The 27747-nt window shown below is 50.8% G+C and overlaps 1 protein-coding gene across 5 annotated transcripts; it reads right to left on the reverse strand.

Annotated features, from left to right (window-relative positions):
- On the reverse strand, nucleotides 1-27693 carry PYROXD2 (pyridine nucleotide-disulphide oxidoreductase domain 2). Of its 5 annotated transcripts, none has more exons than XM_025466837.3 (16): nucleotides 27400-27693; nucleotides 23197-23216; nucleotides 20528-20621; nucleotides 20370-20443; nucleotides 14692-14847; nucleotides 12340-12493; nucleotides 10498-10559; nucleotides 10302-10399; nucleotides 8123-8264; nucleotides 7560-7694; nucleotides 6187-6259; nucleotides 5782-5938; nucleotides 3502-3656; nucleotides 2706-2812; nucleotides 1053-1173; nucleotides 1-297 (listed from the first exon to the last, which is right to left on the reverse strand). In XM_025466837.3, the coding sequence occupies exons 1-16, from the start codon at nucleotides 27524-27526 to the stop codon at nucleotides 188-190; spliced, it is 1785 nt and encodes a 594-aa protein (XP_025322622.1). In that variant the 5' UTR covers nucleotides 27527-27693; the 3' UTR covers nucleotides 1-187. The 5 variants fall into 5 exon arrangements, with proteins under 5 accessions (XP_025322622.1, XP_025322623.1, XP_025322625.1 ...); XM_025466838.3 differs by having other exon boundaries at nucleotides 1-286; nucleotides 27400-27676; XM_025466840.3 differs by having other exon boundaries at nucleotides 20528-20732; nucleotides 27400-27519.
- Nucleotides 27694-27747: the final 54 nt, after the last annotated feature.

Here is a 27747-nt window from a genome sequence, read left to right on the forward strand (position 1 = left end):
TATACAAAACACTGTTTTTAATAAAACAAAACCAATTCATCCAAGTCATGGGTGCAAGGTTAACAAGTATCAAATGTAACCTGTATGGTTCTTCTAAAACAGTGGCTTGAGCACGAGGGCTTGTCTGCCTCCAGCCATATCCTGGGAAGCTGACCCAAAGGGGACTTAAAATCTCCAGGATGGATTCTTATTCCTGGGTCAGAGTTGGCTCAGGGTCACATGCTCTTGAGGTCTCTGAAGACAACATGAGCTGCATTGCGTCCAGGGGCTCCCATGACACCTCCTCCTGGAAGGGAACTGCCCATGAATCTAAGCTGTGCTCACAACCCTCCCCAGGGAGCAGACAGGGCCAGGGCTGATGGAGAAGCCAGCAACAAAGCAGAGCATGGGTGCCTGCAGGGTGGTGCTTGGACCATGGGCATCAGAAGCCCCTGGGATGACCATTGAGACAGTTTCCGAGCTCGCCCCCAGGCTTCTTCCCTCAGAGCTCTGGGCAGGGGGCCCGGGGCACAGTCCAAGCAAGTGCTCCCCTCAGTCTGGAAGTCAAGGTGCTAGATGGCGAAACTCAACTGTGAAACTAAAGCACCAGACTCAGGGTTTGAGGGAGAAGCTGTGGAAGTACAGACCTCTCTGGGACGTGTCCACAGGGATCGGCAGCCTTGGCGAGGTCAGTTAGGCTTGGAATAGATGCCAGGAAGAATTTTTAAATTGAGAAATGTAACATTACCAACTCTTACTGGTCTAAAATCTGGAGCGGGGATTCAGGGACGTGGGTCCCTCTGAGCCCAGAGTCGGCATTTGGAGAGCCGCCTCTGGGACCTATTCTCAGACCTGGCGAGGGGGAGGTGTGAGCTCCCCCAGGGTGGAGGGGGCGGCCAACTGGCAGAGGACCCCGCTGCTCTGCTCCTTTCCCGCATGCTCAGAAGCCAGAATGTGGGGGATGGCCCGTTCTCCTGGGAGTTCCCTGCTCCCCTCCCTCTCCCCCCACCTCCCTCACTGCTGGGCCCAGCCCTCCCCACAGCTGCACCTGGGAAGGGGCCCTGGGCACTCACCTGGGTGGGTGCCGCTTCCGCAGAGGTACAAGCCCCGGAGAGGACAGCGGTAGCCGGAGTGCAGGGGCGTGGGGCGGGCGAAGTAGAGCTGGTCCAGGGTCATGGCACAGTGGAAGATGTTCTGCAGGAGGCAGGGCCGCAGTGGTTAACATAGGAGTGCCAGGGTCTTACCGCCTCTGTGCATTCCTTCCCCTCCCCGTCTCCCAGGAAGGTTCTTCTTCCAGCATGTTTTCTTGGACTCTTAGGAAGCAGAAAAGGGAGGGGAAGAGAGAGAACAGGTACATGTCCTCGGGTGGGGAAGAGAATTTTCCAGAGGCAGTTTTCAGGAAAAAGGAAAGGTGAGGAAAACCTTTAGAGTGTGAGGAAAAGGGGGATTTTGAGGATTTTGCTGAGGACTATAAATCCTCTTCACTGTGGTTGAAAAATGGAAGATTTGACTTATCTTGGCAGCCAGCTCACATTTCCTTGGCCAAGACACCCACTGGAGCCTGGGGCCCGAGGTGGGGATTGGGGGGGAGGGTCCATGCCCTAGCAGAGTCACAGGAGATGGCAGGAGGCAAGGTGCAAGGGACTCGAGGTGGGTTCTGCTCCCCTGGCCTGGGTCTGAGCAGCCAGAAAGAGGGGGACAAGGGCCAGGGGGAAGGTCAGACTTATGATGTAGGTCTGGACAAGGATACCAACACCTCCTGGACGTCACCACAGGGACATCCTTCCAGCTAACCCTCTCAGGGTGTCCCAAGCTGAGCTCGCCCTTCCCTGCCAAGTCTGCTGTCTCCCGCCTTCCCCACCTCAGTGTGCAGCTTCCCACCTGGGCTGGAGGGACTCTTCCCTTCACCTCTGCCCTGACCTCTGCTTGCACCTTGTACCAAGACCTCTCAGTTTTGCTGCCCCACCTTCCCATATCCCCCACTCCGTTCCCTCCCCACTGCCGGGTCTCTTGCCCTCTATTTCGAGGCTAGCGCTATCCAATAAAAACATCACATGAGCCACATATGCAATTTTTATTTTCTAGGAGCTACATTAAAATTTAAAAAGAAACTGGTGAAATGAATGTCAATAATGTATAAAATAATATTTTATTTAACCTAATAGATCTGAAATACTATCATTTTAACATGCAATCAATATAGAAATTATTAATGAGATGTGGTTACATTGTTTTTTTTCATCCTAAGCCTCTGCCGGCTGGGGGGCATTTTGTACATGCAGTTTGGCCTCATCTCACTGAAGCCACCAAGAGCCACATGAAGCTGATGCCAGGTGTATGAGCCTGGCCTCCTAACTGGTCCCTCTGCCTCCAGTCTCAGTGAGGTTTTGATAAATCAGAGAGGCAAGTCCAAGGACATGCTGCCTTAAGAGGGGAGCTCCCTCTGAAGAAAGCCAGCTGGGAGAGGTGGCAATGCATGTCCAGACAGGGGTGCCACAGCCCTGGTGACCCGCTCAGCAGGCACCAGCTCTCCTATCTGATCTCATTCCTCCGCACTCCCTAGGTCAGACCACTTTTCCGTCCCCTCTCTACCGTTGTCTCTGCACCATGCTCCCTTCCTGGTACAGGCTGAGTGTGGAGGGGCAAGAGAATGCCAGGGGGGCATTCCAAGGGGTTGGGGTCACAGGGAGAAGGATGTGATGAGGGACCCCTGGTCTTATACTCACGCCTCCGGGAAGCCCAAAGATTCTCTCTAAATCAGGTGGTGTGAGGATGTCCCTGCCCACCACAGAGCCCTTGAAGCCAGGGGCGTAGGCCTCGATGCAGTCGAACACTGTGCACCAGACAGTGGAGAAACAAGATGCCGTGAGGAAGATGAGGAGGTGCTCTGATTGTACAACTTGGCAAACTGACAAAAATTCATTAAACTACACACTTAAAATCTATTTATTTTAAGTAATGTAAATGTAAATGTAAATCATATCTCAATAAGCAATACATAAAAACAGTCTATGGGCAAGTAAATAATCCATTACAAAGGCCTATGGGTCCACCCCACTTTCCCACCTGCTCACCCCAACCCTAAATACAGAGTTACTTGTCTTCCATGAATATGCAGAGCTTTCTGCACCTCGTTGTTTTGCTCAAGTTGTTTATTTGCTTGGAATGCCCACTGCTGCCTGGTCAACTCCTCTTACCCAGCTCAAATGTCCCTTCCTTTGGAAAGGCAAATGGCTTCCTCCTTTGGTTCACGTAGTATGCTGTATCGTAACATCCCCCAAATCCCGACTGGACTGTGAGCAGCTTAAGGACAGGAACTGTGCCTTTTAGGCTTTCTTAGCCCAGTGCCTGGCCCCAGCAGGCATTCGCTGTGCTGACCTAGGTTCCATGGGGGTATTTCTCTCCCTCTGGCACAGGACTTAACTAGCCTTAATCCTGAATAGGGCACTCAGGAGGGAGAGGCCCACTGGGGGGAGCGTGGCCAGCTGTCACTGTGGAGACAGGACAGTCTGCGCTCTTTACCTTTGTCTGCATAAGCGTTTCTCTCCTGCTCATCCCACACCTTGCCTCTGGCCAGCGAGTAGGGAGTGTACTGAGTGAAGAGGGAGACCACATGGCAGCCGGGGGGAGCCAGGGTGGGGTCCAGCGAGGAAGGGATGCAGAGCTCAATCATAGGCCTGCACGGGGGAGGAGAGAGGGTTGGGTGTCAAGGGGATGGGAGCCTCTCGGAAGTGACAGGGGCAAAATGCAGGAAGGCCTAAGGTGAAATGATGGGGTGTCTGGGGGGCGTGGCAGTTGCTCGCCTGGTGGACGGTACTACCCTAAAGGAGCTCCCAGCCCCTCGACACACCCTTTGTTGCCATTGCCTCAGGGTCTCAGGTCCCACTTAGCCTCCCTCTAAATGCATGCCTGTCCCCATAAACCCCACCACAGCCTGTACTCTGACAGGTCTCAGAGCCCAGCAGACAGCACACATGAGGGAAGGGGCCAGGCCCAGGGCAGCAGGAGCTCAGGTGGCCAAATGTCAACCCAGGCTGCCCCTATCTGCCTACCTTTCCCGGAGCAGCCTGGGCAACACAGAGCTGCTGAGCTACCTACAGAACCCCAATCTGTTTCCCACCCTTCCCCTGCTTACAATGCTCTGTCCACTTGGAGCACATTTTCCCTCTAATCTCTAAATATGAGCACCTTCAAGGCCACATGAAATGCCCTTTCTCCCTGCATCCCTCACTTGCAATGTGCCCTCTGAACTTGGATGTCCTGTAGGCATCTCTAAAGCAACTTGTCCAAACCCGAATGCCTAAAGCCTGCTCCTCCACCTCCCCACACACCAGGTTCCCCTTTTTTATAAAGACAGACACCATCTTCCGGTGGCATCTCTTTTGCTCACACCCCACTTCCTGTCCAATAGCAAATACTGCCAGCTTCATCTTAAAATACCCGGTATCTGGCCACTTCTCGTCACTTCCACCATCCCCACCCTGGTCCAGGCCACCATCTTCTGATCCTTGGATTCTACAATAGTAACCAATTGCAACAAGTGCCTTTTTTTTTTTTTTTTTCCCCAAACAGTGGCCAGAGTGGTCTTTCCAAAATCTAAGTTAGGCTTAGCACAAACTTTCTAGGAGTAAAAGCCAGGAGTGGTTGACAGGGCCCAGCTGCAGCTCTGGGGAACCCCCGCCACAACTCCCCCCTCCCAGGTTCTTTCTCCAGCCTCTCTGGCTATATCCCTGTGCCTGCAACACAGCAGCTCACTCCTACCCTAGGGCCTTTGTACCTGACTTCTCTTCTGCCTGGATGTTCTTCCTCAGAAATTTATAAGGCCTCTATTCTCACTTCCCTTGGGTCTCAGCTCAAACACCTTGCTGTCAGAGATGCCTTTCTTTCCTGACCTTCTCATAAAGACTAGTGAACCATCACCTCTGATCTATCTTTCTCCATACTATCAGTGCATGTTTGTTCATTGTCTTGCCTTCTACCATAGAAGGTCTACCATGAAGGAGGGCAGGACATGTGACTTTGCTTGCTGCTCTGTGCCCAGGTCCCTGGACTAAGCCTGAGGGGCTCCAAAATATTTATGAATAAAGAATGGACATTGCCTTCTACCCGTCTCCCAGGCACACATCCTCTTCACCTCGTGCTATAATGTCTGTGTGCCTGCCCTGTGGTAAGCTTTGTGTCTGTTTCATGCCCCTGCCCGACCCCCAAATCCCCTAACCCATACTCAATAAAGAGGCCCACACAGAACAGATTTTCAACAAGCTTTGGTGGACAATTGACAGCATGGAGAGATACTTGCTCCTGAAACACCCCTGCCTGTTCCCAGAAGGAGATACAGCTGGGATGGGAGGTAGAAGATGTTTTTAGAAGCTTTGCACAAAGGCGGCTTATCAGAGACAGAATATAGAGCAGGGGCATCGGAGGAGTGTGTGCCCTCTGATGGGCTGCTGAGTCAGAGAAATGCTTTTTCTTCCAGAAAGCATTTCCTTCAATTCCTCCCAAATGCCAGGGATGTTCTCTCTGTAATACTTTGACCCCTCTGCTAATCTGTGACACTTGGCTGCACTGTGCCCTATTCTTTACTCCTTACCTGCCCTGACGCACAGATTTATCATCTGGGATGTACTTCCTATCCTCAGAACTTAAGTGTGGATTTAGGCAAATCTAAGACACTGAAGGCTTAACACCAGGAGGAAGAGGCCATCTTTCCTGTGTCTAGACAGTTACCCCTTCCCCTCAAGCCCAAGTATGTAAGAGTGTCTCGGGGGCGGGGGGGGGGTGCAAACCCTAGGTCCCACCCACCTGTGGGAAGGCAGGCCATCCATGGCATCTTCAAAAGCCTGGTGGAGGAGGAGTGTGTCTTCACAGTTCAGGTGGATGGAGCACTGGTGATGGGGCAGTGGCTGGCCCCCTGGAGCATTGGGAGCCGCCAGGAAGTCAGGCAGCCTGTCGACAGCCACTGAGGGAGCAAAGAGGAGGGTGAGGGCCCAAAGGCCCTCAGCCTCCAGGATCCTCCTTCTCTACCTATCACCCTGCTCACTCAAGTGGTGGATTAGAAAGAAAAAGTATGGTGGGGGTGGGTGGGCGCCAGGGTGGAGATGCGGGAATAGAGAGAGATGATGACGTAAGGGAGTTTTTCCCAAATTGGGAGATTTCTCACTCAGATAATGTCAAAAGAGATAGCTCTGCAATGTGTGTGCCTCTTACCATTGATCTTGGTAACAGGTGACTTGGTGTCTAGCCGGGAGATTCTCTCCACGAACTCCTTAGGAAGCCATTCCTGGAAGAAGTTTCCATGAAAAGGCCTGGGAATGGCGGAGGCCTGAAGGGGCCTGCCTTCTTCTTTTGTTCAGGATGGTCCTTCAATCCCTACTGCCAGAATCCTTTCCACTCTTCAGAGCTCAGCCAAAGCACCCCCTCTGTGAAGCCCTCCTGGATCCCCTCCAGTTCATCACTAACCATTTTTTTCCTTTGAACTCTGCCAGAGCAAATGTAAATGGCCCAGACCAACTCTTACTTTGGCTATGGCCAGTGGGCTGAAGGCTCCTTTTCTCCTCTGGTCTGTAAACTCTTGGAGATCTTGATTATCTCAGAATTGTCTTGACAAGATGCTTTTGAACTGATGTTTGTTGAATTTTCTTAGTGGAATCACTAAGAAAAAATGGTGCCTTGTCCCCCAGAACAGTTCGAAGAATGTTTGGGAGCTCCATACTCATATCGTATCTTTTGGTGACACGGAAGGTATGAATGGTTGTAAAAACTGCCCCTAATCCTCATCCCTCCCTGTATGCACACACCTTCGTAACATCCTCTCACAGTGGCTCTGGGCTTGGGACAGGGGAACGTTAGCAAGTAGGATACAAAAAGAATCCCGAAAACCACCTGCCTAAGTGAGTTTGCTCACTTTTGCCCTTGCCAGACCCTGAAAACATGCCTGGACTTATCATACCTCAGGATGAAAGACACACAGAGCAGAGCTAGTCAGCCTGTTCATTCCAGCAGAAGCTGTCTTGGTCTAGCCACGGCAGCCAACCTGGGCACGTGAGCGAGGCCAGCCACAAAGAGCAGGGCCCACTAGTTGACCCACAGCTGACGGAAGGTGCACGAGCAAGCCCAGGTCAGCTGAACTCAGCCAAGTTCCACTGAATTCTCCAGTTCTGTGTGCTAAGTCAGTATTTCTTATTAAATGCCCAGATGCTGTGTGGTTGTTTCATACGGCATCGATATGGCCATAGATAATTGACACAGATGGTGGAATTAGAGTTGGTTAGAGCAGGAGATCAGGGTAGTAGGATAACTCTGGATTAAAAGTCAGACCTGGGTTCTAGCTCTGGCTCTGCTAATTGCCAGCTGCATGGCCTAGGTCACCTCATTCCCTTGGACCTTTCTCCCCACCAGTGAGGCTTCTTCCCTGTCTGCTACCTGCCTGTTAGAAAAGGGAGAGGACTGGCCTCCCCCAGTGCAGAGACCTGGCACTTGCACCTCCATCCCCATGTAGTCCTGGGGCCCCTGACCAACACTCCTCCCCACTGCCCCCTGCCGTCTTGGCAGACATCTTGCCTCCAGCCCCCAGGCCTTACCTGTGGTGTCAGCTTCAGGAAGGTGACCTGTGGGGATGCGTTGGACAGCACCACTTTGCTCCTCACCTCCGAGCCATCTTGCAGCACAACTCCTTGGACGCGTCCTTCACTGCTCACCAGCACTTTAGCCACTGCCTAGAGCTCACTGGAGTGAGGCCCTGGGAACTCCCCTCCACTCACCCACCCACGATGGAAAATACAGGTTGGATCTTGGGGGATTTCTACTGTCTGGGCTGCTCCTGGGGCTCACAGCTTCCCCAGCCTGAATCCACCTGCTGGGCTCTGTGACAATGTGGCAAAGCCTCAGCCCACCTGCTCCCATGCAGAGGCTAGCTCTAATGGGGGCTAGGGGCCAGAGTGCTCAAAGGGGGGTGGTCAGAAGAACTGGGACCTGGTTGACAGATGCTCAGCCATTAACAGGCTCCATAAACTTAGCCCCTTGATTCCAAAGCCCCATTTTGTGCATCAGTAAAATGAGGAAGCTTTCAAATTTGACATTTTGTTCTACACTGGGATGCTTGCAAATAGTCAGGGTAAGGGGTGTGGGGGGGGAGGTCACTCACCTTTTCAGTGAAGATGCTTGCTCCATGTGCGGTGGCTGAGCTTGTGATGGCATCAGAGAGAGCACCCATGCCACCCTGGACATAGCCCCAGGCCCCCTGCATCCCCTCCAGACCCCCCATCACGTGATGTAGCAGCACATACCTGAGGACAGATCACTGGGATCACTGGTTGGAGGTGGGATTTAACGTCCCTAGAGTTCTAAGCACAAACAGTCCTTTCTTTCTGGTGCCTTTAGCCTCTCCTGCCCCCATACTGCCTTTCCCGTCAGCCTTTAAATGGGCTCTAGGCCCCTGTGAGGGCTTTTTGCCCCATGCCCTACATTCTCTCCCCATGCAAACGTGTCTGCAGGCAGAGCTTAAACACCAACTGAGGTGGCGAGGCCCAAACCCGCAGTTCTAACTCTCTCCTGAGTACCAGCTACCCCAGATATCCCCCATTTGAGTGTGTTTTTGGCAGGCGGCTTAAACCCATTTCTTTCCCCATTCCCCAATTTGTTTTCCCTTTGTTCTCCCCATCCTACTGATGGCAGCTTCTGTTTCCCATAGAAAGCTGAGGCCCAGTCTCAACTCGCAGCAGTGCCTCCTCCATGCATCAACCCTGCCTCCCAAAGAACTTTTCAATTCTGGCTCCCTGGGGCCTCTTCCCTGGTCCAGGACTCTCCTCCCTTCCTTAAACTTCTGCAGTGGCGTCCTCCTAGTTGGACCACCTCCTCCCACTCTTTCTTTCCTGAAGACCTGGAGCCCGATTGCAAAACCCAGCCAAGTCCTGTCAATTCTCTTCTTTGATGCCTTTGCCAGCTCAGCATTGCTCTCAGGGCCATAGCTAGTCTTTGGAAATGGCCCCAGGGCTCTAGCCTCATCCTTCACCATGCTCCCCCTCACAGCCCACATTCCTGCCAAAGTAAACCTCCACATGATCCATGTTTAGCCCCCAGCGTTTGCACATGCTGTTCCGGCAGCCTGGAAGCCCCTTCCTCCCTTGTGTCTATTTAGCTAATTCTTCTTGTCCTGAGAATCTCAGATTAAACATCTCTTCCTCATGGAGGTCTCCTCTGATCCTGGACAGCATCACTTTCCTGTTCTACTCCCTTCCTAACCCTCACAGAACTCCACTATTGTCACTTGCTCTGTGTCTACCTCTCCTATGAGGATCTCAGCGCCATTCTCACAATCTAGCCCTGGACCTGGCACAGGTAAGGGTTCCATCAATATTCACTGGAGGAATTAATGCTGAAACAAATTACTTAAAGGCCCACTTCACAAACTGGGCAGTAGCTATGCCTCTCGGAGAGCCACAGAAAAAAGGACAGGAGGCCCCAGTGGAAGATCCAGATTGGCTGGTGGATTACAGAGTTGGCCAAGATATGGCAACCACTGACAACGCTTCCCTCGCCCCTTTTCCATGGCCCTTGGGAATTTGGAACTGGCTTAATGTGTGCTGAAAAACCACTTCCAAGGGTGGTTCTCATCCTTTGAGAGAAAAGCCATGTCAACAGCTTCTAACTGCATCTTCTGATGCACTGGAAATGGACCAACACTTGGCATCATCCTCTATCCCCACACCCACATACACACACGCACCTCTTCCATTCCTGCTCCTACAAGGGGTTTGGTAGTCGTACCACAGGAACAGACTTCACTGTGTCTGGCTGCCCCTTCTTGGATTGGGCTGTCAACACACCCCCTCACAAGGGGAAAGGCGGTGTCCCTTATGAAGGTGTCTGTGCGTGCATGTCCTAGAGCCCAGAGAAAGGATCTGTGGCAGATGGAGGGGGCAATGGAATTTTGTGGGAGGAGAAGATATAGAAAGAGGAGAGAAAGATAAGAGGGAGAGAAAGAGAAAAAGGAGGAAGAGTAGTAGGAAAAAGAGAGCAGAAAGTTGTTCATGTTGAGATATCACAGTGGGAGAGAGGCTTTTCTCCCTGAAGCAGTAGGGAGTAGTGACTGAGAAGGAAGATCTTGGAGGGTCAGCTGGAAATCAGCTCTGCCACCACTAGCTGTGTGACTTTGGGCAAGACCTGCCCCTTCTCTGAACCGTGGCTCTCAGATGTTGCTTTGAGGGTCCGATGGGTGCTTGGCTTCGTGCCTGGCTCACTGGGAGAGCTTGGTGGGCAACATCCGTCAGCACTCTCATTGGGGGATTCACTCCACTCCCAATGCACCCCACCCCTGCACTCACCCACTCCCCGGAGTGTGGGGACTTGTCATGGCTCCAATCACAGCATCCGTGGCCAGAGTGGCTTTTAGAGGCTCAGACTCAAACCACTGATCCAGCACCTGGGACAGCGAAACAGCAGTGAGCAAGGCATAGACGCTTTGGAGGGGAGAGGCCCCCTCACTTGTGGGGTCCAGACTGAGGCTGGGGAGCCCCTCACCTTTATAATTGGAGCTGTGAGGACCTGGTAATACTGGGGCAGCTGGGCTCCCAGTATGCGACCTAAAAGAGAAGACCCATAAAACAAAATGAGTCAGGCAAGACGGAGTCATTCCAATCTTCGATAACTGTTTCTATTTCTTTATCTGTAAAATGGGAGTGATATTTCGTATCCCCAAGAGCTCCTGTAAGGATTAAATGGCATATCATAGCATTTGCAAGCTCATAGGCACTGAATACATTTTGGTTGTTGGAATAATTTTTGGAAAAATGTTAACTTGTACCTTATTCCCTTACTCTGAACTCTGGAAGGCCCATCCCCCAGGAGGTGGCCTGGTTGGCCAGTCCACTGCCCTGATGCTGATTCACACTATCTCAGAAAATAACTGGACAGTAAGGACATCCCTGAGGGCATGGATAGTGATCTCTAGCTATTGGAGTCCCAGTGCCTGGCTTAGTGTCTAGCATATAGCACTTGCTTAATAAATTTTTTGCATAAGCTTCTTGGACTGGTCATCTCAGAGGCAATGTCTACTTTTGGCATTTGTGGTAGATTCTGCTGGCTCTGATCCTTCACCCCTCCCCATATCCACACACTTTTTCCATGCAACTCTGCAGTGCCTCCCACTGTAGCTGGGTTGACCTGCCCTGTTCCTTGATTCAGGGCTCGCCCACATGATTTGCTTTGGCCAATGGAATCTTTACAGATGGGATGCAAATAGTCGCTTGAAGCCGGCCTGCACATCGGTGCTTGCCCTCTATGCTTCTGCCATTGACAGAAGGCGGCCATGCCTAGACCAGCCTGCTGCTTCCAGGAGGAGGATGGGAAGCACCTGGAACAAAGCTAGTCTGACTGATGTGCCCCAGCCGTAAACACACGTGTGAAGCCAGACCAGACTGAACTGTGCAGACACGTGAGAAATAGATGTTTATTTTTACACGCTACTTGGGTTTTGTAGTTGTCTGTTATGCAGCAGTTTTGAATGAGTACCAACTCATCAGCACTTTTCCAGAATACAGAAGCTAACCTGGTTTTCATAACCTGGAGGAATGGTAGAAAAAAGTAGCATGCTTGGTGAAATGTCCTTTCCCATACCTGTGGCAAATGTCACTAATTCATCATAGAGTTTGTCCTTGCTGAGCCCAAATCTAGCATCCTTCCTGGAAGGATGCTTCACTCTCCCGGCCAGTCTTTCTTGTTCTAGCCATGACTATGGTGACAAGATCCAAGCAGGCTTCAATCAGCTTTGCATGATAAAACCCGACAGCATCTCACCTCAGATCTGTGAGATGAACCTCTTCATTTCTTCTCTGAGGCATGCCTGGCACCATGACAGGACACCATGGGAACCCACTTGACACCCATGGGTGCACAGCCCAGAAGTTAAGCCCCAGGTGGGAGTTAAGCCCCATGGGGCAATTTCTGACCATCAGGGGACAGAACCTGATGTATAAACATTTCCTCTTTTTCTCTTGGGAGTCATCCTCACGTGCACTTCATAGCACTACTCAGGTGGCCTCCCAGGACCAGCACCTGTCACCTGCAGTGGTGGCCAGCACAGTAGCACACCCTGGGACTGATTCTCTCTCTTTCCAGTTTCACTACTCCTTTCCTTGGGGCCACCCTTCAAGATGAACTCCTGCACACAAGCCTTCATCTCAGGTTCTACTTTTAGGGTAGCCAGGCTAATACCCACTCACTAGAGTGCTCCGGGCAATCCCTATTTGTGGACGGCAGCTGGCAGGCTTATGAAGGTTCAAGCTCATGTTCTATCATCCAGAAAATGGGCTTAGCTCCTTGAAGGTCACTCATCATGCCCCGATGCCTGCACTTGGGACTCACCTGCCTGCAGCAGGGGTTTGAGTGTGGAGAGCGACCGGAGCCTTTGCCACAGGGAACCCCTCTGGAAGGCCTCCATGTCCACGGGAGCTGCATCCAGCAGAGGGTCTATGGCTAAAGCCAACCGATTCATGAATGCCTCATATTTGGGAAAGGCCTGGAACAGAGAGCTCTGAGTCAAGGCCCTGTTGCTTAGAATCCCACAAGCATATCACCCCCACGCTCTGTCCTCCAGGCTGCCCTCACGTGGCCTGCTGCTCCTACTGGAGCCTTTGTGGCTTCTCAGGCCTCACACCCAGCCTGGGCCCAGCTTGGCTGTGGTAAATTACTCCCAGATCCAGGTCTGTGAGCTGTTGTCAGCACTAGGGGTGGTTATGAGCCACCAGGATGGTGGCAGGGACACGGGCTTATGCTGGCCAAGACCAGTTGTCAGCCACAGAAAACTGCCAAGTATCCTAGGGTGTGGTCTCTGTGATAAACCACAAAACCACTTTCAAGTTTCTTCTCTCTGTGTCGTCTTTCCATATATTATTGGTAAAAGTAACATCTCTTCCCCTGTATTCCAGCATGATGACTGTTCTTTCCTGGTCTGCAAATCTCCTCTGTCCTCTTGACATAAGCAGAAACAGAAGCCCACATCCCTTTGCCCCACAAGTGCAAGTAACAGAATCCATTTCTTTTCTCTCTCTCTCTCCTTTGTTTTCCCCCCAGAATCCATTTCAACAGCGTGGTTAGGACACCCACCTTTTCTTCACTGGGTGGGTGACAGGAGCAGGGATGGATGCCTGTGCCACCGGGGGCCCTACCTCAATCCTCAGCCCCCAGCTTTCAATTTTTGGTTCATTTATACTCATGAATATATCTGTGGAATTTTAATAAGATTACATAAAGAAAAGTTCTGCATTGAAGTATGTTTGAGAAGTCTTGATAAAAACGACCTCAAGCAGCCTTCTCTACATACAGTAGGCCTTCAGTGTGACAATGTGAGAAGACAAAGCCAGAAATGGGTTTCCTTATTTTCCACAACAGGATGTGGCCCCTGCCTTCTCCTCCTGTGGTCACTAGCATGCAAGGTCACAACTACTCTCCTCTAGGCCCGGGGATGTGGCCTGGTCCTGAATCCTCTCTGGTGCATCTGAGATGGTCAGGGTTTGGAGGGGAGGGTAGAGGCTCTAGTCCCCCACCAGCTGCACAGAAAAGAAGCACTTTAAAAAAGCAAGCTCCCAAGGTGGTTCTGGTCAGCAGCCAGGTTTAGAAGCCACTGGTTGAAGAGACATACTGTGTGTCCGAGGTTCTCTTGGCTTTACCCAACACTAGGTTACAAAAAGCAACACACATTGATTGTATTAACCTAGGTCTTCTTAAGAAAATGTTCTCACTGATATATGGGTTCATTCTGTGCCTTCAGCTTGTACCTAGGCCTGGTACAAAAGTATGTCCATGCAAAGAATCTGTATTTGCAAAATCGGTCACACCAGGCCCGTAACACTCTTCAATGGTCCATGTACACAAGGTCACCCAACAAATTCCTTATACTTCAATCCTGAGGAAAAAATGTGCCTTCTCCATCAGACATATGTACTTCCTTCTATCAGACCTGCATGCCATCATGGACAATTTCTTGCCTTGAGCTGCCAGGGGATTGATGCCAAATCAAATGAATATTTATTACAACTCTCCTGTCCTAAATAACTGATCCAGTTCATTCTATCCTTAATTGTCTCTGATCCTCCCTTCATCCTTCTTTATGGCTTTCATGGGCTTTAATATTGATAACCACCTGGAATTCTTTCCAAAAGCAGGAGAGATGGAAAACACATACAGTATAAGTATGCACCAGTGGATTCCCTTTTGAAATACAGCTGGTGGAGACTGCCTGAACAGTGACCTCATACTGAACACACAGGCTTGAGGGGCTCCATTGTCTACCCATCTTTTTAAAAAGATTTTATTTATTTGAGAGAGAGAGAGAGAGAGAGCATGAGTGGAGGGGGAGAGGCAGAGGGAGAAGCAGACTCCCTGCTGAGCAGGGAGCCTGATTGGGGGCTCAGTCCCAGGACCCTGAGATCATGACTTGAATTGAATGCAGCCACTTAACACACTGGGCCACCCAGATGCCCCCAGTGTCCGCCACCAGTTTTAATCACTGTTCTCCATCCCCTTCTCTTCAAAGTACCTAAGATCATGGCTAGCACAGACTGGAGCTCTCCTAGGGCAGGTGGGACAGCCTGTCCAAGCTCTCATGGTCTTTGGACAACATGTTCTGGGATAACTCCAACCAGGCCCAATTCCTTTCAAGAGCCACCTACAGGCTGATGAGGGAGGAAGAGATCCGTTGCCAGTTCCTTTTCCTACCTGGGCATCCTTCCGTGAAAACTGGGCAATCTGCTTCTGGTTTTCCGCCATGTCTGTGCCCAGAAGAAGGGACCTGGGCACCTTGCTCCCCATGCTCTCTTCCAGCATTGGGGTGAAGGAGTAGGGGTTCCGAAGATGAAGCCTCAGCCCGTGTTTCTACAGAACACACATAGCATAGCATTTTAAGGGGTCTGTGTCCTCTGCCCTTGACCCTTCTCTGATTGTGTTTGTAGCCATTTAGGTACCTGCATACAGTTCCCCAAGGCAGTGGTGCTGCTTCTTATTTTTTAATGTAAGTGTATAAAAAGCATTCTTGCCTAGGCATCCTTTGGCAGGCTATATCATACCACACCACACCACACCATGCTATGCCATGCCATACCACACCACACTATGCCACATTACACCATGCCACGCCACACTACACTACATCACATTACACCATACCATACCATGCTACCCTGTGCCAAGGACTGTATTGGGATTTATAATGATCACCTTACAGCAACTGTAAGTATACTATCCTCATTGTACAAATACAACAACAGAGTCTCAGAGCAGAGAAATAATTTGTCCAAGGTCACCTTGGGAGGTGGATCTAGGTTTCGAAACCACATCCCTGTGACTCCAAAGCTCTGGCTCTCAGCACTAGTCTATAACTGCTCCCACTTCAGAAATAAATAATTAAAATGTAGAAAGACACAATAAAGTAATGGTTATGTGAAAATCCATACTTATAAGGTAGATAAATTATTCACATCAAAAAATTTTATTTACTTTGCAGACTCATTTACTCCAGGGTCACTTTAAATGGAAGTTCCCTCGATGTATTTAAAATATGATTCGATTTACAAATATTTGACTGGCAAACAGAACTTTCCAAGAGTACATCTACTTCTTCAACAGAAGTACAGATAAAACAAAAAGGGGCCTGGGTTATCCTCACAAATAAGACTTACTGTTCCCACTAGAGACATCTTTTTTTCTGAAACCTCTCTATTGAGGTATGATCGACATACCAAAAGCTGGGTAGATTTAATGTGTTTAACCTGATGAATCTGGCATCTAGAGACTTCTTTCCCAGACACATGGCCAGCTCCCTGCCCTCTGTGACTGCTCTGCTCACATATCACCTGAGCAGCAAGGCCCCCCTTGCCACCCAGCACTTCCTGCCCCCTCGGCCTGCTTTCTTTGTCTCTGAAGCACTCACTGCCACCTGGTTAATTGCATGCTTAGTCTTCCTGTCTCTCTCAGGTAGAATGTCCGTTCTGTGAGCGCAGGGGCACAGTCCCTTTGCTCAGTGCTATATCTCCAGCACCTAGATATACTGCAGTTAATATGCATTCTGTTGATTGAATAAATGAATGCCATGTTGCCAACCAGGTACATGTCCAGAGACAAACAAGATCGGTGAGTAGAAGTCCTAGAAAACACAAGGAAACAAAAAAAGCCCTCTCCAACAATTACAACCGAAATTTCCCCAAGTCAGAGATATTCCAGATGGCGGCATCACTATGGGTGGAGCCTGCTGTGGAGGTGAATCCAAACATTGGTAGGGGTTTGGGCTGGGAGACCTCCAGGATCCTTTCTTACACTAAGATGTGGAAATGTCTTTGATCCAAGTGTTGGTTTCTCTCAGGTTAGTAAACTCTTACTCACCCAAGAAGTATCCTTGGTTCCTCCTTTTCTTTCCTCTCATCCCATCCGTCACCAGTCTCACTGACCAGTCCAGTCTCCAGAAGTTGTGTGCGCTCCCCTCTATCACCACTGCCCCTCAGCCCAAGTCGCCATCTTGTGAACCGCTGCAGCTGCTGCCTCACTGGTCTCCTTGAGACCACAGCTGCTTCTACCACATTCCACACCACCCAACACCCAAGGTGACTGACCTTTTGTGAAGTCACAAACTCCATCCCTCTACTTCCTCTGCCCCTGGCACTCAGGATAAAATGAAGTCTTTCCTTTGCAGCCTACAAGGTCCTGTCTTGGCTGGCCCTAGTCCCTCTCCCACACCTCTACTGTCCCTCTGCCCATCCCTTACCTACTTTCTTCCACCTTGGACCCGTCCATCTCTACTTCCCTCTGATGGAAACACTCTGCTAAGGTGACCACAAGGCTGGTAACTTCTTAGCACTTGCATGTCAGCTCAAATGTCACCTCCTCAGGAAAGTTGTCGTCGTTGGTCAGTCTAGGCTAGATCTCTGGTCCCTATCATATTGCCTTGTCTTTCTTTCTTCAGGTAACACATTCCTCTATCCGAAGTCCTCTTACTAAAAGCAGAAGCCTGGCCTCCCTCCCTCACCATGGTATCCCCACAGGCTTCTCCCAGTGTGGGACACAGGGCAGGGACTCAGAAGCAATTACTGAATGAATGAATCAATACTCCACCCGAATAAGGGACCCATGAGTTGTTCAAGTATAACTAATTGAATATGAATAATTTTTTGTATGATTCCAGGACTTTCTTATAAATGGAACCTTTGTCATTCTTGATGGTTTTAATCATGTGGCGTCAGAATAAGAAGAGGGATGTTAAATCACCATTAGATTTGTTAAGATCATGCAGTTCTCCTCTTATAAAAATAAAACTCTTCCTCTGATTCCCACATGAGAGTTCTCAGCATGCACAGCCACTCTGGGTGGAAACTGCTAGGAGGGGACAAGGTGCATATGAGGGACCAGGGGTAAGGGAGATGTGAAAGGTGTGGTGCCCAGGCCCCACTGCAGTCCTGTAGAATCAGCCTTTGGTTCAAGGTCCCTTAGGGTCCCATTCATTTCCCAGGCTGTTCTGATAGACCTGAGAGTTTGAGAGCCTTGCCTTAGGTTTCTGGAAGCAAAGCAGGAGCATAATGATCTGGTTGGGACCCAGAAGATTATTAGTGAGAGTGGGGAGGGAGGACAAAGGGTTGCCACCTGTGTGAGGTCAAGGCTGGCCCAGGGAGAGCTGGACAAGGTGGCTGCTGACTGATGGAGGAGGAGAGATCCCACCAGCGCGGAACTCTGCCAGCCCAGCCTGGATTCCAGCACTTAGTGTGCTGGGGCCACTGCTAAGCAAACCTGTTATCTAGCAGACAGAACCAGGGGGTGATCCCATCTGATGCTTTTGTTGGCAGCTGGAAACGGAGGCCCAGAAGACAGACTATGGAGGCCCCATGTGGGTAGGGGTACCATCCCCCAGCTAACTGGGGACAGGCCCGTAGTGGCTAGGTCTGAGGGGCAACAGCCAGCCCCGGGTGCCTAGGGAGCTGCTCTGTCTCTCTGGAGCCTCAGTTTCTCAACTGCCACATGGAAGTAATAATGCTAGCTGACAGCTACAGGGGACTGACCATGCCCAGACGCTGCACTGATGGTTAGCAAACATATTAATCACAACAACAGCCTTATGAGGTGGGTACTACTCCCCTCCCCATCTTGCAGATGAGGCACCGCGAGGCAGCTGATAAGACCATCAAGCAGGGATTCAAGATGAGCCCGTTGGGTCCCAGAGCCTGTCAGCTCAGCCCTGTCCTCTGCCCAGGTGGGCTGCGTGGACGGCTTCTGTGTGTGACCTCATCCAGGGCAAACTACAATGTGCCAGAATGTGTAAAGCTGAGCAGGACCGTGGTCACAATGCCCGTGGCAGCACACGGTAACTCCAGGACAAGGAGCAGAAGGCAGTGGACCTGGTTCAAGCTGTCATTTCATAGTGTGTGAACGTAACCTCCCAGAACCGTGGTTCTGTCGTCACAAAACGGGAACATTAACCAGTCTCACAGGTGAAGACCAATGGATAGAGCTTTAGAGCTTGTAGTCCAAGTGGTGACACTGGTAAAAGAACTGTTCTTTACTGTTGTTTGGAAATAGACCCTTCCCAGAAAGAGTTCAGCTGCCCTCCTATAGATGCCAACCGGCTCATCAGTGTCTTGTTAAATAAGGCGCTCCATATGCCATGTGGGATGGTTAGTTCTGTGTAGCATGAAGCAGGACTGTTTCCTCCCTCCATCTGAGCACCATGCTCCTATTAATGCAGCCCAGGGTCAAAGGCCAAGTCATATACTCAATTCAGTGGGGGCAGGGGGGAGGTTCTAGTTAAAGGAATCCAAAAACAAACCATTTTCTTTCCTTTTTTTTTTTTTTTTAAAGATTTTATTTACTTATTCATGAGAAACAGAGAGAGAGGCAGAGACACAGGCAGAAGGAGAAGCAGGCCCCATGCAGGGAGCCCGACGTGGGATTTGATCCTGGGTCTCTAGGATTTCACCCTGGGCCGAAGGCAGGCGCCAAACCGCTGAGCCACCAGGGATCCCCAACAAACCATTTTCAAATAAGAAAACTTTTTTTAAAAAAATAAAGATAATATTTACATGAAAATTTCTATTCTGTGATCCTGAGTTTTCGTCAGATTTTTCACAGCCCTCATGCCCAGCCACGTCTGCCACTATGTGTCACTGGCACATCTGCAAGTTGCCTTCAGCGATAGTTTGGTATGGACTGAAGGCCAGAGATGCTTTCCCAGACTTTGGCTAGACTTTATCAGTCCCCGCTGGGCTGGTGGCTCGTTCACTCTCTCTCTCTGTCTCTCTCTCTCTCTCTCAGTAGGCAACAGTGGTTGAACGTCTTATTAATTTTAAACTTTCAATTTAGAGCAAAGTTAATGCTAAAATGCTCATGGCTTCAAGCAAAATAAATTAATCAGAGAAAGACAATTCTATGATCTCACTCATATGTGGAATTTAAGAAACAAAACAGAGGATCATAGAGGAAGGGAGGGAAAAATAAAACAAGATGAAATCAGAGAGACAAACCATAAGAGACTTAATCATAGGAAACAAACTGAGGGTCACTGGAGGGGAGGAAGGGAGGGAGTAACTGGGTGATGGGCATTAAGGAGGGCAGGTGATGTAATGAGCACTGGGCGTTACAGAAGACTGAGGAATCACTGACCTCTGCCTCTGAAACTAATAACACTCTATATGTTAATTAATTGAATATAAATAAAATGAAATTAAAAATAAAAAAATAAAATGCAAAAAAAGTGCTCACAGCTTCTTATACAGATGACACATAGGACCCTTTTTTCTGAGTGGAGGTGGCAGGGCACCAAGCAGGGAGAAGCTAGGTGGGCTCTGGGAATGTGGTCACCAAGCTTATAGAAGAGGCAGTGGGGGTGACAGGAATCTGAAACGATGGGCAGAGTTGGACCACGGGACCCCCGCAAAGCAGCCCAGGGGTCAGAGGAGGTGAAAGTCCCTGGGGTCCAACTTTCTGCTCAGGCTGCCACCTAAGGTATTAGGACCTCAGGTTTGATGAAGGCAGAAATCAGGCTTTTGTCAGAGGCCCAAGGGTTAGGCAGGTGCCCAGCGAGGGCCAGACAAGACGCCAGAAAGTGATGGGGCCGGGCAGAACTGGAACCCCAGTCCCGGGCAAGGCACCAGCTGGTGTTGCATGCGGGAATGTGAGCCTCGCGTTGACAAGGATTGTTCTTCAAAAGATGTCCAATTTCCCATTTTAAAGACCCTGGGTAGAATACATAAAACCCATCTGTGGGAATGCACCGAGGAGAGGATGTGGGATAAACAAACCCTTGGATGGAAGAGAGTCTCCAGGTGCAGGAACCACGTGGGTGCAAAATAGGGAGTCTTCACCCCAGGTCAGGAAGCTGGGACTGCCCCGCCGCCCCCCCTGGACCACGGGCGCTCTACCTTCAGTTCCAGGTCGGTGTAAATCTGTGGCCTCAGCAGGCTGAGGAGGTAGGATGCTCGGGAGAACTTAAACCCTGAAACAGAATCCGATGAAGACAGTCACCAGCGGTCACCAGCAGTCGCCCTCTGCCACCCTCACACCACCTGTCAGGGCTCACCTGGGATGATCTCCTCTGTGACAGCTGCACCCCCTGTCACAGGACGTCTCTCGAAGACTGCTGTGTTCACCCCCAATCTCTGCAGGTACGCGGCCTGGGGGTTGGGCACACGGGGCCCTCCTTTCATCCCTGGGACCGATCTGCCAGCTCAGGGTCCTTGCTACGGGGTTAGCATGCTGCCCCTTGGCTCACGCTGTTCCTGCCTCTGGGAAGGCCATTCCCCTTGCCTCCTCTGTAAATTCCCACTTTCCTAGACTGCTCCTGCCCCTCCACGACCCAGCAGAAGCTGACCTTCCCTCCTGTGCAGCCTGGGTGGCTGTGTGAAGTCCTACTGCACCCTGCCCAGCCCTGCCTGGGGTGCCCATCTCTTCCAGGTGGGGGTGAGCTTCATGCCTCCTCAAGCACCAGGGAGCAGCACGTGAGCTTGGCCTGTGAGCGCTGAGCCAGCTGGCCCAGGTTCTGCTGCTCTTCCTCCTTCTGGCAGGCAGCCTCAGTACCTGAACCGTCTGGCCTCCATCCCCTTGTGTACCAACACCGGGCTGATGATGGCAACACCGGTTAGGCCTGCTTCTCGGGGCTGCTGGGAGGATTCACTCAGCTGCCCCCTGAATGGGACTTGCTGTCCCCAGAACACAGGACGTGCTTCATAGATGAAGCTATGATGACAGCTTCCTTTGGGGGGTGAAAGATACTGCAGGGTTTTTTTTTTAATTTTCCCCTAGCACTTCATGGGAGTTCAAGAAATATGTGTTGAATCGAACTGGCCCTGGGTCTACAGACCTGCCATGCTGGCCCCCCCACTACCACCCCCACCAGGGTAACAACAGAGATGGCGTTGCTCAGAAGCCATGCTCCTTTTACAAGCTCACTTGGCAGACACTGTGAGTGAATCACCCCGTTAATGCATCTCACAACCCTCGAGGTGGGTGCTGTGGTTCTCCCTGTCTCACAGATGAGGAAACAGAGGCCCAGGAGGGTTAACAGCTTGCCTCAGGCTCAGCGAGCTCATGAGTACAGGTGTTGGGAATGGAACCCAGGTGGTCTGGGCCTGATGATCGATGCTCCTGACCCAACCCAGAGAGAGGGAAAAAACAGCAGCCCTGGCACTGGGAAGTGGCCTGGCCCTCTGAGGAACACCGTGTTGTTCTCCCATCAACGCAAACGGCCTCACGGAATGACTGCCTCAGACGAGGATAGTCTGAGACCATGGTAAAACAGGACAGAGCAAGGCCACTTCATAATTTTGTCTGAGTACAAACAAAAACAAGGGCTCTGAGTCACCCACAAAATACTCCCTGCCTCCTGGCTCAGCTAGAGTTAAGTGGCTGCTACTTCCTCACCAGTTAACCCTCCTCCTACTGGGACCCCTCCCAAATAAGATTTATCGAGATGCCCAGTTACAGGGGTGTTTCCTGCTTTCTGATGGTATCCAACCTAGAGGAAACCTCTGCTTCCCTAGACTGTCCCCCAAATCATCCAACCAGAGCTCACATCCTAGAGCAGGTTTCCTAACCTCGCTTCCTGAGCATCCTCGAGGTCCCCCAAGGTGTGCACTGTTCACCCTCCCTGCCCCCCCAACCCCCGCCCAGCCCACTGCCAGTCATTGTCTGCCTCCTGCCTCCTGAACTTCAGGCTGTTCCCCTGAGGGGCCCAGGTCTGTGGCTGAAGGGCACTGACACCAGCCTCCTTTGGGATGGGGACCTCCAGTAGTAAGAGTCCCCATCTGTGAGGCTTTGGGTGGCAGGTCCTTGGAGCACATCGTCTGTTCGCCTCACAGCAGCTCTGTGAGGGGGTGTTTTGTTCTCATCTCACCCTGGCTCAGGAGCCTAAAGTGACTCACACATAGAAAGTGGCAGAGCTGGGGGATGAACCCATGTTTATATTAACATAAAATCAATGTTTTAAATTACTGATCAGTTGAGTTACATGATGCTCCCCATAAAATGTTCAAGTAAAACTATCATGTCAGGGAGAGAAGCAAGATTTAACACACGTCTCAGAGCCTGCCTTCCCCGACCTTGCCGACTCCTCCTGTTATTGATATTCCAGAGCCGCCACTGCCTCAGGGAAATGTTCCATGTTTGTTTTGTGAACACTGTCTAGCACATACTATGGCCTCGTAGGGGTACTGGGACCAGAGTTTGAGAAGCACAGCCTTAGGGTAACCCTGCCTGGCTCAGCTTTGGACGTAGGAGCCCGGGTGTTGGAGGCAGGGCCCTCCCTCCTCTGTTAGACTGGCTTCGTGGTCGTCTCTGGGGTACACCTGGGGCTGTGTAGCTGCTTGGGTGCTTCAGGTTGGCACATGGTCTGGACCTAGCTGGGGGCATGGGGGCCCCAACCAGCCCCAGATTCCCAGGCTCTAACACATGTCCCTCGCTATGCCAGTTACATACTTTCCCACCTCTTGATCATCTTGCTTCTGAAAGCCCCCTGACTCTCCCAAAGTCAAGGGAAATGCACATACAGTAAGAAAAGGAGAGGAAAGGGAGCTCCTGCTCTCCTCCTTGACTACTGCTGACCCCATTTGATAGCCACTGGTCAGCGCCAGGGAGAGGAGACGAGCCGCCTCCCCGTCTATCTTGGGACTGCACCCTGCCCACTTCCTCCCATTCTGGCTAACACCGCATGTCCAGGGGCCAGTGAAGCAGGACAGAGGGGAAGGTACTCACAGCCACCAGCCCGTTGTGTCCTGCAATGAGACAAGGCAGAGGAGGAAAGCACCAGTGGTCAATGAACAGACACGCTCCTTGGGGAATATGTCACCCATCCCTGTCCCCATGCCCCTGAAGATCCTGGGGAGGTATCAGAAAGTTGGGCATGGGACTCCCCACCTGTACCTGGATGTTGCAACAGCATCTAGCTTGATGCCATAAAACACCTGGTCTCTAGGGATTCAGAAAACCCTGTTCTTGCGTATGCAATGCTATGCTCCAGCTTGAAAAAAGTCCTGTCACCCTGCCCTGGCCTGTGGCTCCATCTGGAGTGAGGGGTGAGGAGAAATCCACAATCATCAGACAAAGCTATCCATCCCATGAAGCATTGCTGGGCTTCCATAGCTTGGGGACGAGCAAGTGGCTGGTGGAGGGAGTATCACAGTTTACTTGGTGGGAACAGAAGGGAAGCATGGCTGGAAGGCTGGTGCTGGACCTCGTCTGGCATGAAATCACCATCCAGGTGCATGCTGGGCATGTGGACAGCTGCTGACAAACACGGCTTGTTCTCCCCAAATGTGGTGCACGTTAGCACCCAGAAGGCTTTAGTCACATGGTTTTGTCTTTGTCAATCACCAATGTTCTCCAAATAAAATAGGAACAATTCAAAATGAAGTAATTAAACACATACAGCTTCAACGTGTGCTAACGGAGTGCCAGCTGATTGGGTGAATTTATCTATCTTCTATATTAAGTTTCTTGTCAAAAATCTCAGGATTTTTGCCCCTGGGTTAGGTGCCCTAAATTCAGCTTGGGATTCCCTGTTCCATACCAGGTCTACTGCTACTAAGTGCCTCTCCTGCTTTGAGAAGCTTCAGGATCACCTGAGAACTCGTATGAACAATGATTCATAACCCCTCCCTGGAGTCTGCTCAGCAGCGGGCAGGCAGGGACCTGGGATGGATTTCTCCCAAGCCCCCAGGTGATTCGGATGCAGGTGGTCAAGCATGGCCAGTGGGCTGGGAGTGTCTCCTCTGGCCTCACTCTCAGGATACAATGCAGCTGCTTGTGGAGAATCCCTTGTTGGGAAGAGGACAGGCCCTGGTTGTTTTCAGGTAGTGGGGACAGGTCTTGTCTGGAACACTTGGCACGTGTTTCTCCTTGGTGACAGAAGGTCTTTCTGAGTCTTCAAAGATGTCAGCAGAAGACTATGTTCTCTGAGCACCAACCTGAACCCAGTGTTCACTCAAATAAAATGTTCAGCCATTAATTTGACAAACATCCATAAATAGGAGGCAGCAATGACCCACATGACGGATTTCTTCATGGCTGAGCTGACTTTGTTTTATATTTTCCACATAGAGACACCCAGAATTTTAGAGGTCACTGAGCCAACATCTCTTCCATTAAAAGAATCTCTGAAATAGAGTTCTTCAACCCTCTTTGACCATGAGCCACAGGAAGAAGCGTGTTTTACACTATGACCTGGCACACATCCCACATATAAATGTATTTCACAGAAATGAAAGTTTCATGAACTCATATTAACTCACCATGCGATAAGCATATGATGATCTATTTGATTATATTTCATTTAAAAAGACTGGTTGATCTACTATTTTTGTATACTTTTGAAAAGTTTCTTAGTTAAGGTTTAAAAGCTTTGCTGGATGGGATTCATGAGTGGGTTGTAGCCCGCAGTTCGGAAAGGCCTGGTCTCAAATATATACATTAAATTAAAGGCCAACTGTCCCAGGCTCAACCTGGCTCCTGCTATTTACAGGATGTGGCCCTCAGAGAGTCATTCTGGCCAGCCTTGTACTTCATGCTTCTTGCAGTGTTGGAGCAAGAATAACCAATAATATATGTAAAGCACCTGACTCACAGCAGACCCACGATAAATGGTAACTATTTGTTTCTTAAATAGTGCTGATCATAAATCTTGAAAAACTAATAAAGGCTTCCTGGCAACTGGGTCCAGTTCAAGCATCACACCTGAGCCCACAGATGCACACATAGATCTCAAATGACAAAGGTCGATATTCCAACAACCCACGCCCCTCATCCCTCCACCACTCCATCCCCACTCCTGCCGGAGCCCTCTTGGGGCTTCTGGAGATCTCTCCTTTTCCCCTGTGGGGGTCTTAAGCTGCAGGCTCTGATCATCTCCAGCCTCACTCCAGAGATCCTTACAGCCAGGCAGGCATGTGGGGATCCCAAGAGAAGCTGCTCTGAACCTGGGTTCTCAAGTGGGGCCTGCAGCCACCTGCATCAGACCCACTCCAAATTCTGGTTGGATGTGCTGACTTTCCCTGAATCCTAATTCCTGGGCTAGGGCCCAGGAACTTCATTTTAACAAGCTTCTTGGGTCATTCTTAGGCATGGTCAAGTGACTAATCAGGGTCATCTTCAAGGTGGCTCTCAGAAAATGCCACTGTTCCTTACTTGGTCCCCAAATGCCCTTAATGGGCTTCCCTTTATGCTTAGCAATTAAACTACATCAAGGAAAAACACCTGAGACTCAGACACGTGTGAGCAAGTCACCCAGGCCCCTGGTGACCTGGAGTCAACCCTCCCTTCCAGGAGACAGCAGGGATGCGCTGTCACCAAGGGGAGAAAAGCAGGGGCGGTGGTGGGGAGCTTCCATTTACTGAGCCCAATCAGCGAGGTGTGGAGATGGCATCCTCCACCCCGGCCAGGAGGTTAGTGACGGTCATCTACCGCAGCCATTAATAAATTTAGAGTCTATAAACTTACAGTGAAATAAATAAATTGCATTAAAAACAAAGGTAATAAATATTCAAAACTTGTCACTTCCTCATCGTTTTTCCACAATTTGCAATGACCTATGCTCTTGCGGTTCTTTACCTCCGAGCACCCGTCAGGGCCTGTGCCTCTCTCCCTAGTGCACGTGCAGCCACCCCACGCTGGCAACTTGATAAAGGCCACAGCTCGCACGAAAGGCACCACGGAAGGCAGCGAATAGTACACCTCAGGGCTTGATGGGATTACTTTGTTGACGGTTCGATATAAGAAAGCGATGGATAAAATGCTAACGGTGCAGATGGAACCTGACAGTACGCTGTCTGCAGCTGTTTTGTGGCAAACTGCACAAAACCTGGAGAGAAGATTCTCCTAGGATGGGAGAAACATAATCTGAGCAGTTTCTCCCATCACTGAAGGAGCGAAGTTCAGACATGACTCTGTCACCTCACCTCAGTTCTACGCTTTAAAATCCGTGCAAACAGCAAATAATGTTCCCGTCAGAGCTAGCCTTATTGGTCAACGGTAACCACAGGTTTGCTGCCAAGTTTAGCAAAAAATCACAGAACTCTGGGGAGAGCCAACTGGCTACCCGGAATTTAGCCAAATAAGATTATGTGTCTTATTTGTAAAATCGTGTGCTACACTTCCTTTGTTTCAGTATTTATCATAAGCCTATGTATATATGTTTGCACACCTTTTTCCCTGGAGGGGTGACTGTGGAACATCTACTGGCCACAACTGCTTAGAGCACACAAGAATGAAAAGGTAGCAGAAAAGAACGCAGCTTTAAAACCGTGATGAGCATCTTCTTTCAATCCTGCCGTTGTCTGTCTGAGCCCAGTGAGAGAGAATGCCAGAAGTTGAAATTCGGGCCCCTTTGGAAGTGTGAATGGAAGGCTCTAGGCAGAAAACCCCGTCCAGGGCCTGCGGCCTCCCACAATCACGTGGTGGAATCTGACACTGCGCCGCCTGAGGGTCAGCAAAGTGCAGCAGGTCCCTGCGTGCCCCAGATATGCGGGACAACGGGGGCTGTCACCCTCCGCAGGAATGCAGTAGGATCTCTGCGACTTGGTTCTATTTTTTCCTAACTCCCCTTTAAGGAACCTTCCAGTTTCCTTTGTGTGTGGGGGGGGGGGTGTCTCAGTGGTGAGGTGGTGGTGACCAGAACTCAGAGCACTTGGGGTGGCTGGATCTCATGGGTCTTTCCGACCCTACCGTATGCTTTCCAAGAATGTGGTGGCAACTCGCTAATTCTGCAGGGGATACGCGGAAACTCCTGAGCTCACCTATTCCTCCCTGGTCATTCTAGAACGGAAGACCCAAGCCTAGGGCAGGCAAGAATCTGCCCAGACCACACAGCAAGGTGATGGCAGAGCCAGCCCCACAAATACCTCCCCAGCCCGCCAGGCTCTGAGCAGGGCTGCCCTCCCCGTCACCCTGGCGCAGCTCCTTTACCTGCTCCTATCACCACGGCGTCGTACTGAGGCTTTAGGCGTCCCCTGGCTTCCCAGTGAGCTCGTCTCCAAGGGGGGCAGGGAGAGGCAGCCGAGGCCCTGCCGAGACCCAGGCCATTCGCAGCCATTTCTGCCCAGTCCTAGGCCAGGAATTTGCTTACAATCGGCTTTTTGTGCTGCCAGGGCAGGGGGAGGGGCAGGGAGCAAACCGGAAGAGAGGAGGAGCTGCAGTCCAGCCCCGAACTTGGCTTTGGGCCCTAAGCCGAGGACGTGCAGCTCCCAGAGTCCGCCTAGGGCAGTCTCGGGAGTCGCCTGCTCACCAGAGGTGCTGTCACCTCCAGGCCAGAGC

The sequence above is a fragment of the Canis lupus genome, chromosome 28, assembly GCF_003254725.2.
Source record: "Canis lupus dingo isolate Sandy chromosome 28, ASM325472v2, whole genome shotgun sequence".
NCBI classification, from domain to species: domain Eukaryota; kingdom Metazoa; phylum Chordata; class Mammalia; order Carnivora; family Canidae; genus Canis; species Canis lupus.

What these genes read in the sequence shown, in the direction of transcription:
- PYROXD2 (XM_025466837.3), bottom strand. Translation starts at nt 27,526, where the DNA reads ATGGCTGCGAATGGCCTGGGTCTCGGCAGGGCCTCGGCTGCCTCTCCC. An exon ending in GACACAACGGGCTGGTGGCT is followed by an intron (nt 20,622 to 23,196) that starts GTGAGTACCTTC and finishes CCCAACCCCCAG; the next exon opens with GCCGCGTACCTGCAGAGATT. An exon ending in TTTCACGGAAGGATGCCCAG is followed by an intron (nt 12,494 to 14,691) that starts GTAGGAAAAGGA and finishes TCTCTGTTCCAG; the next exon opens with GCCTTTCCCAAATATGAGGC.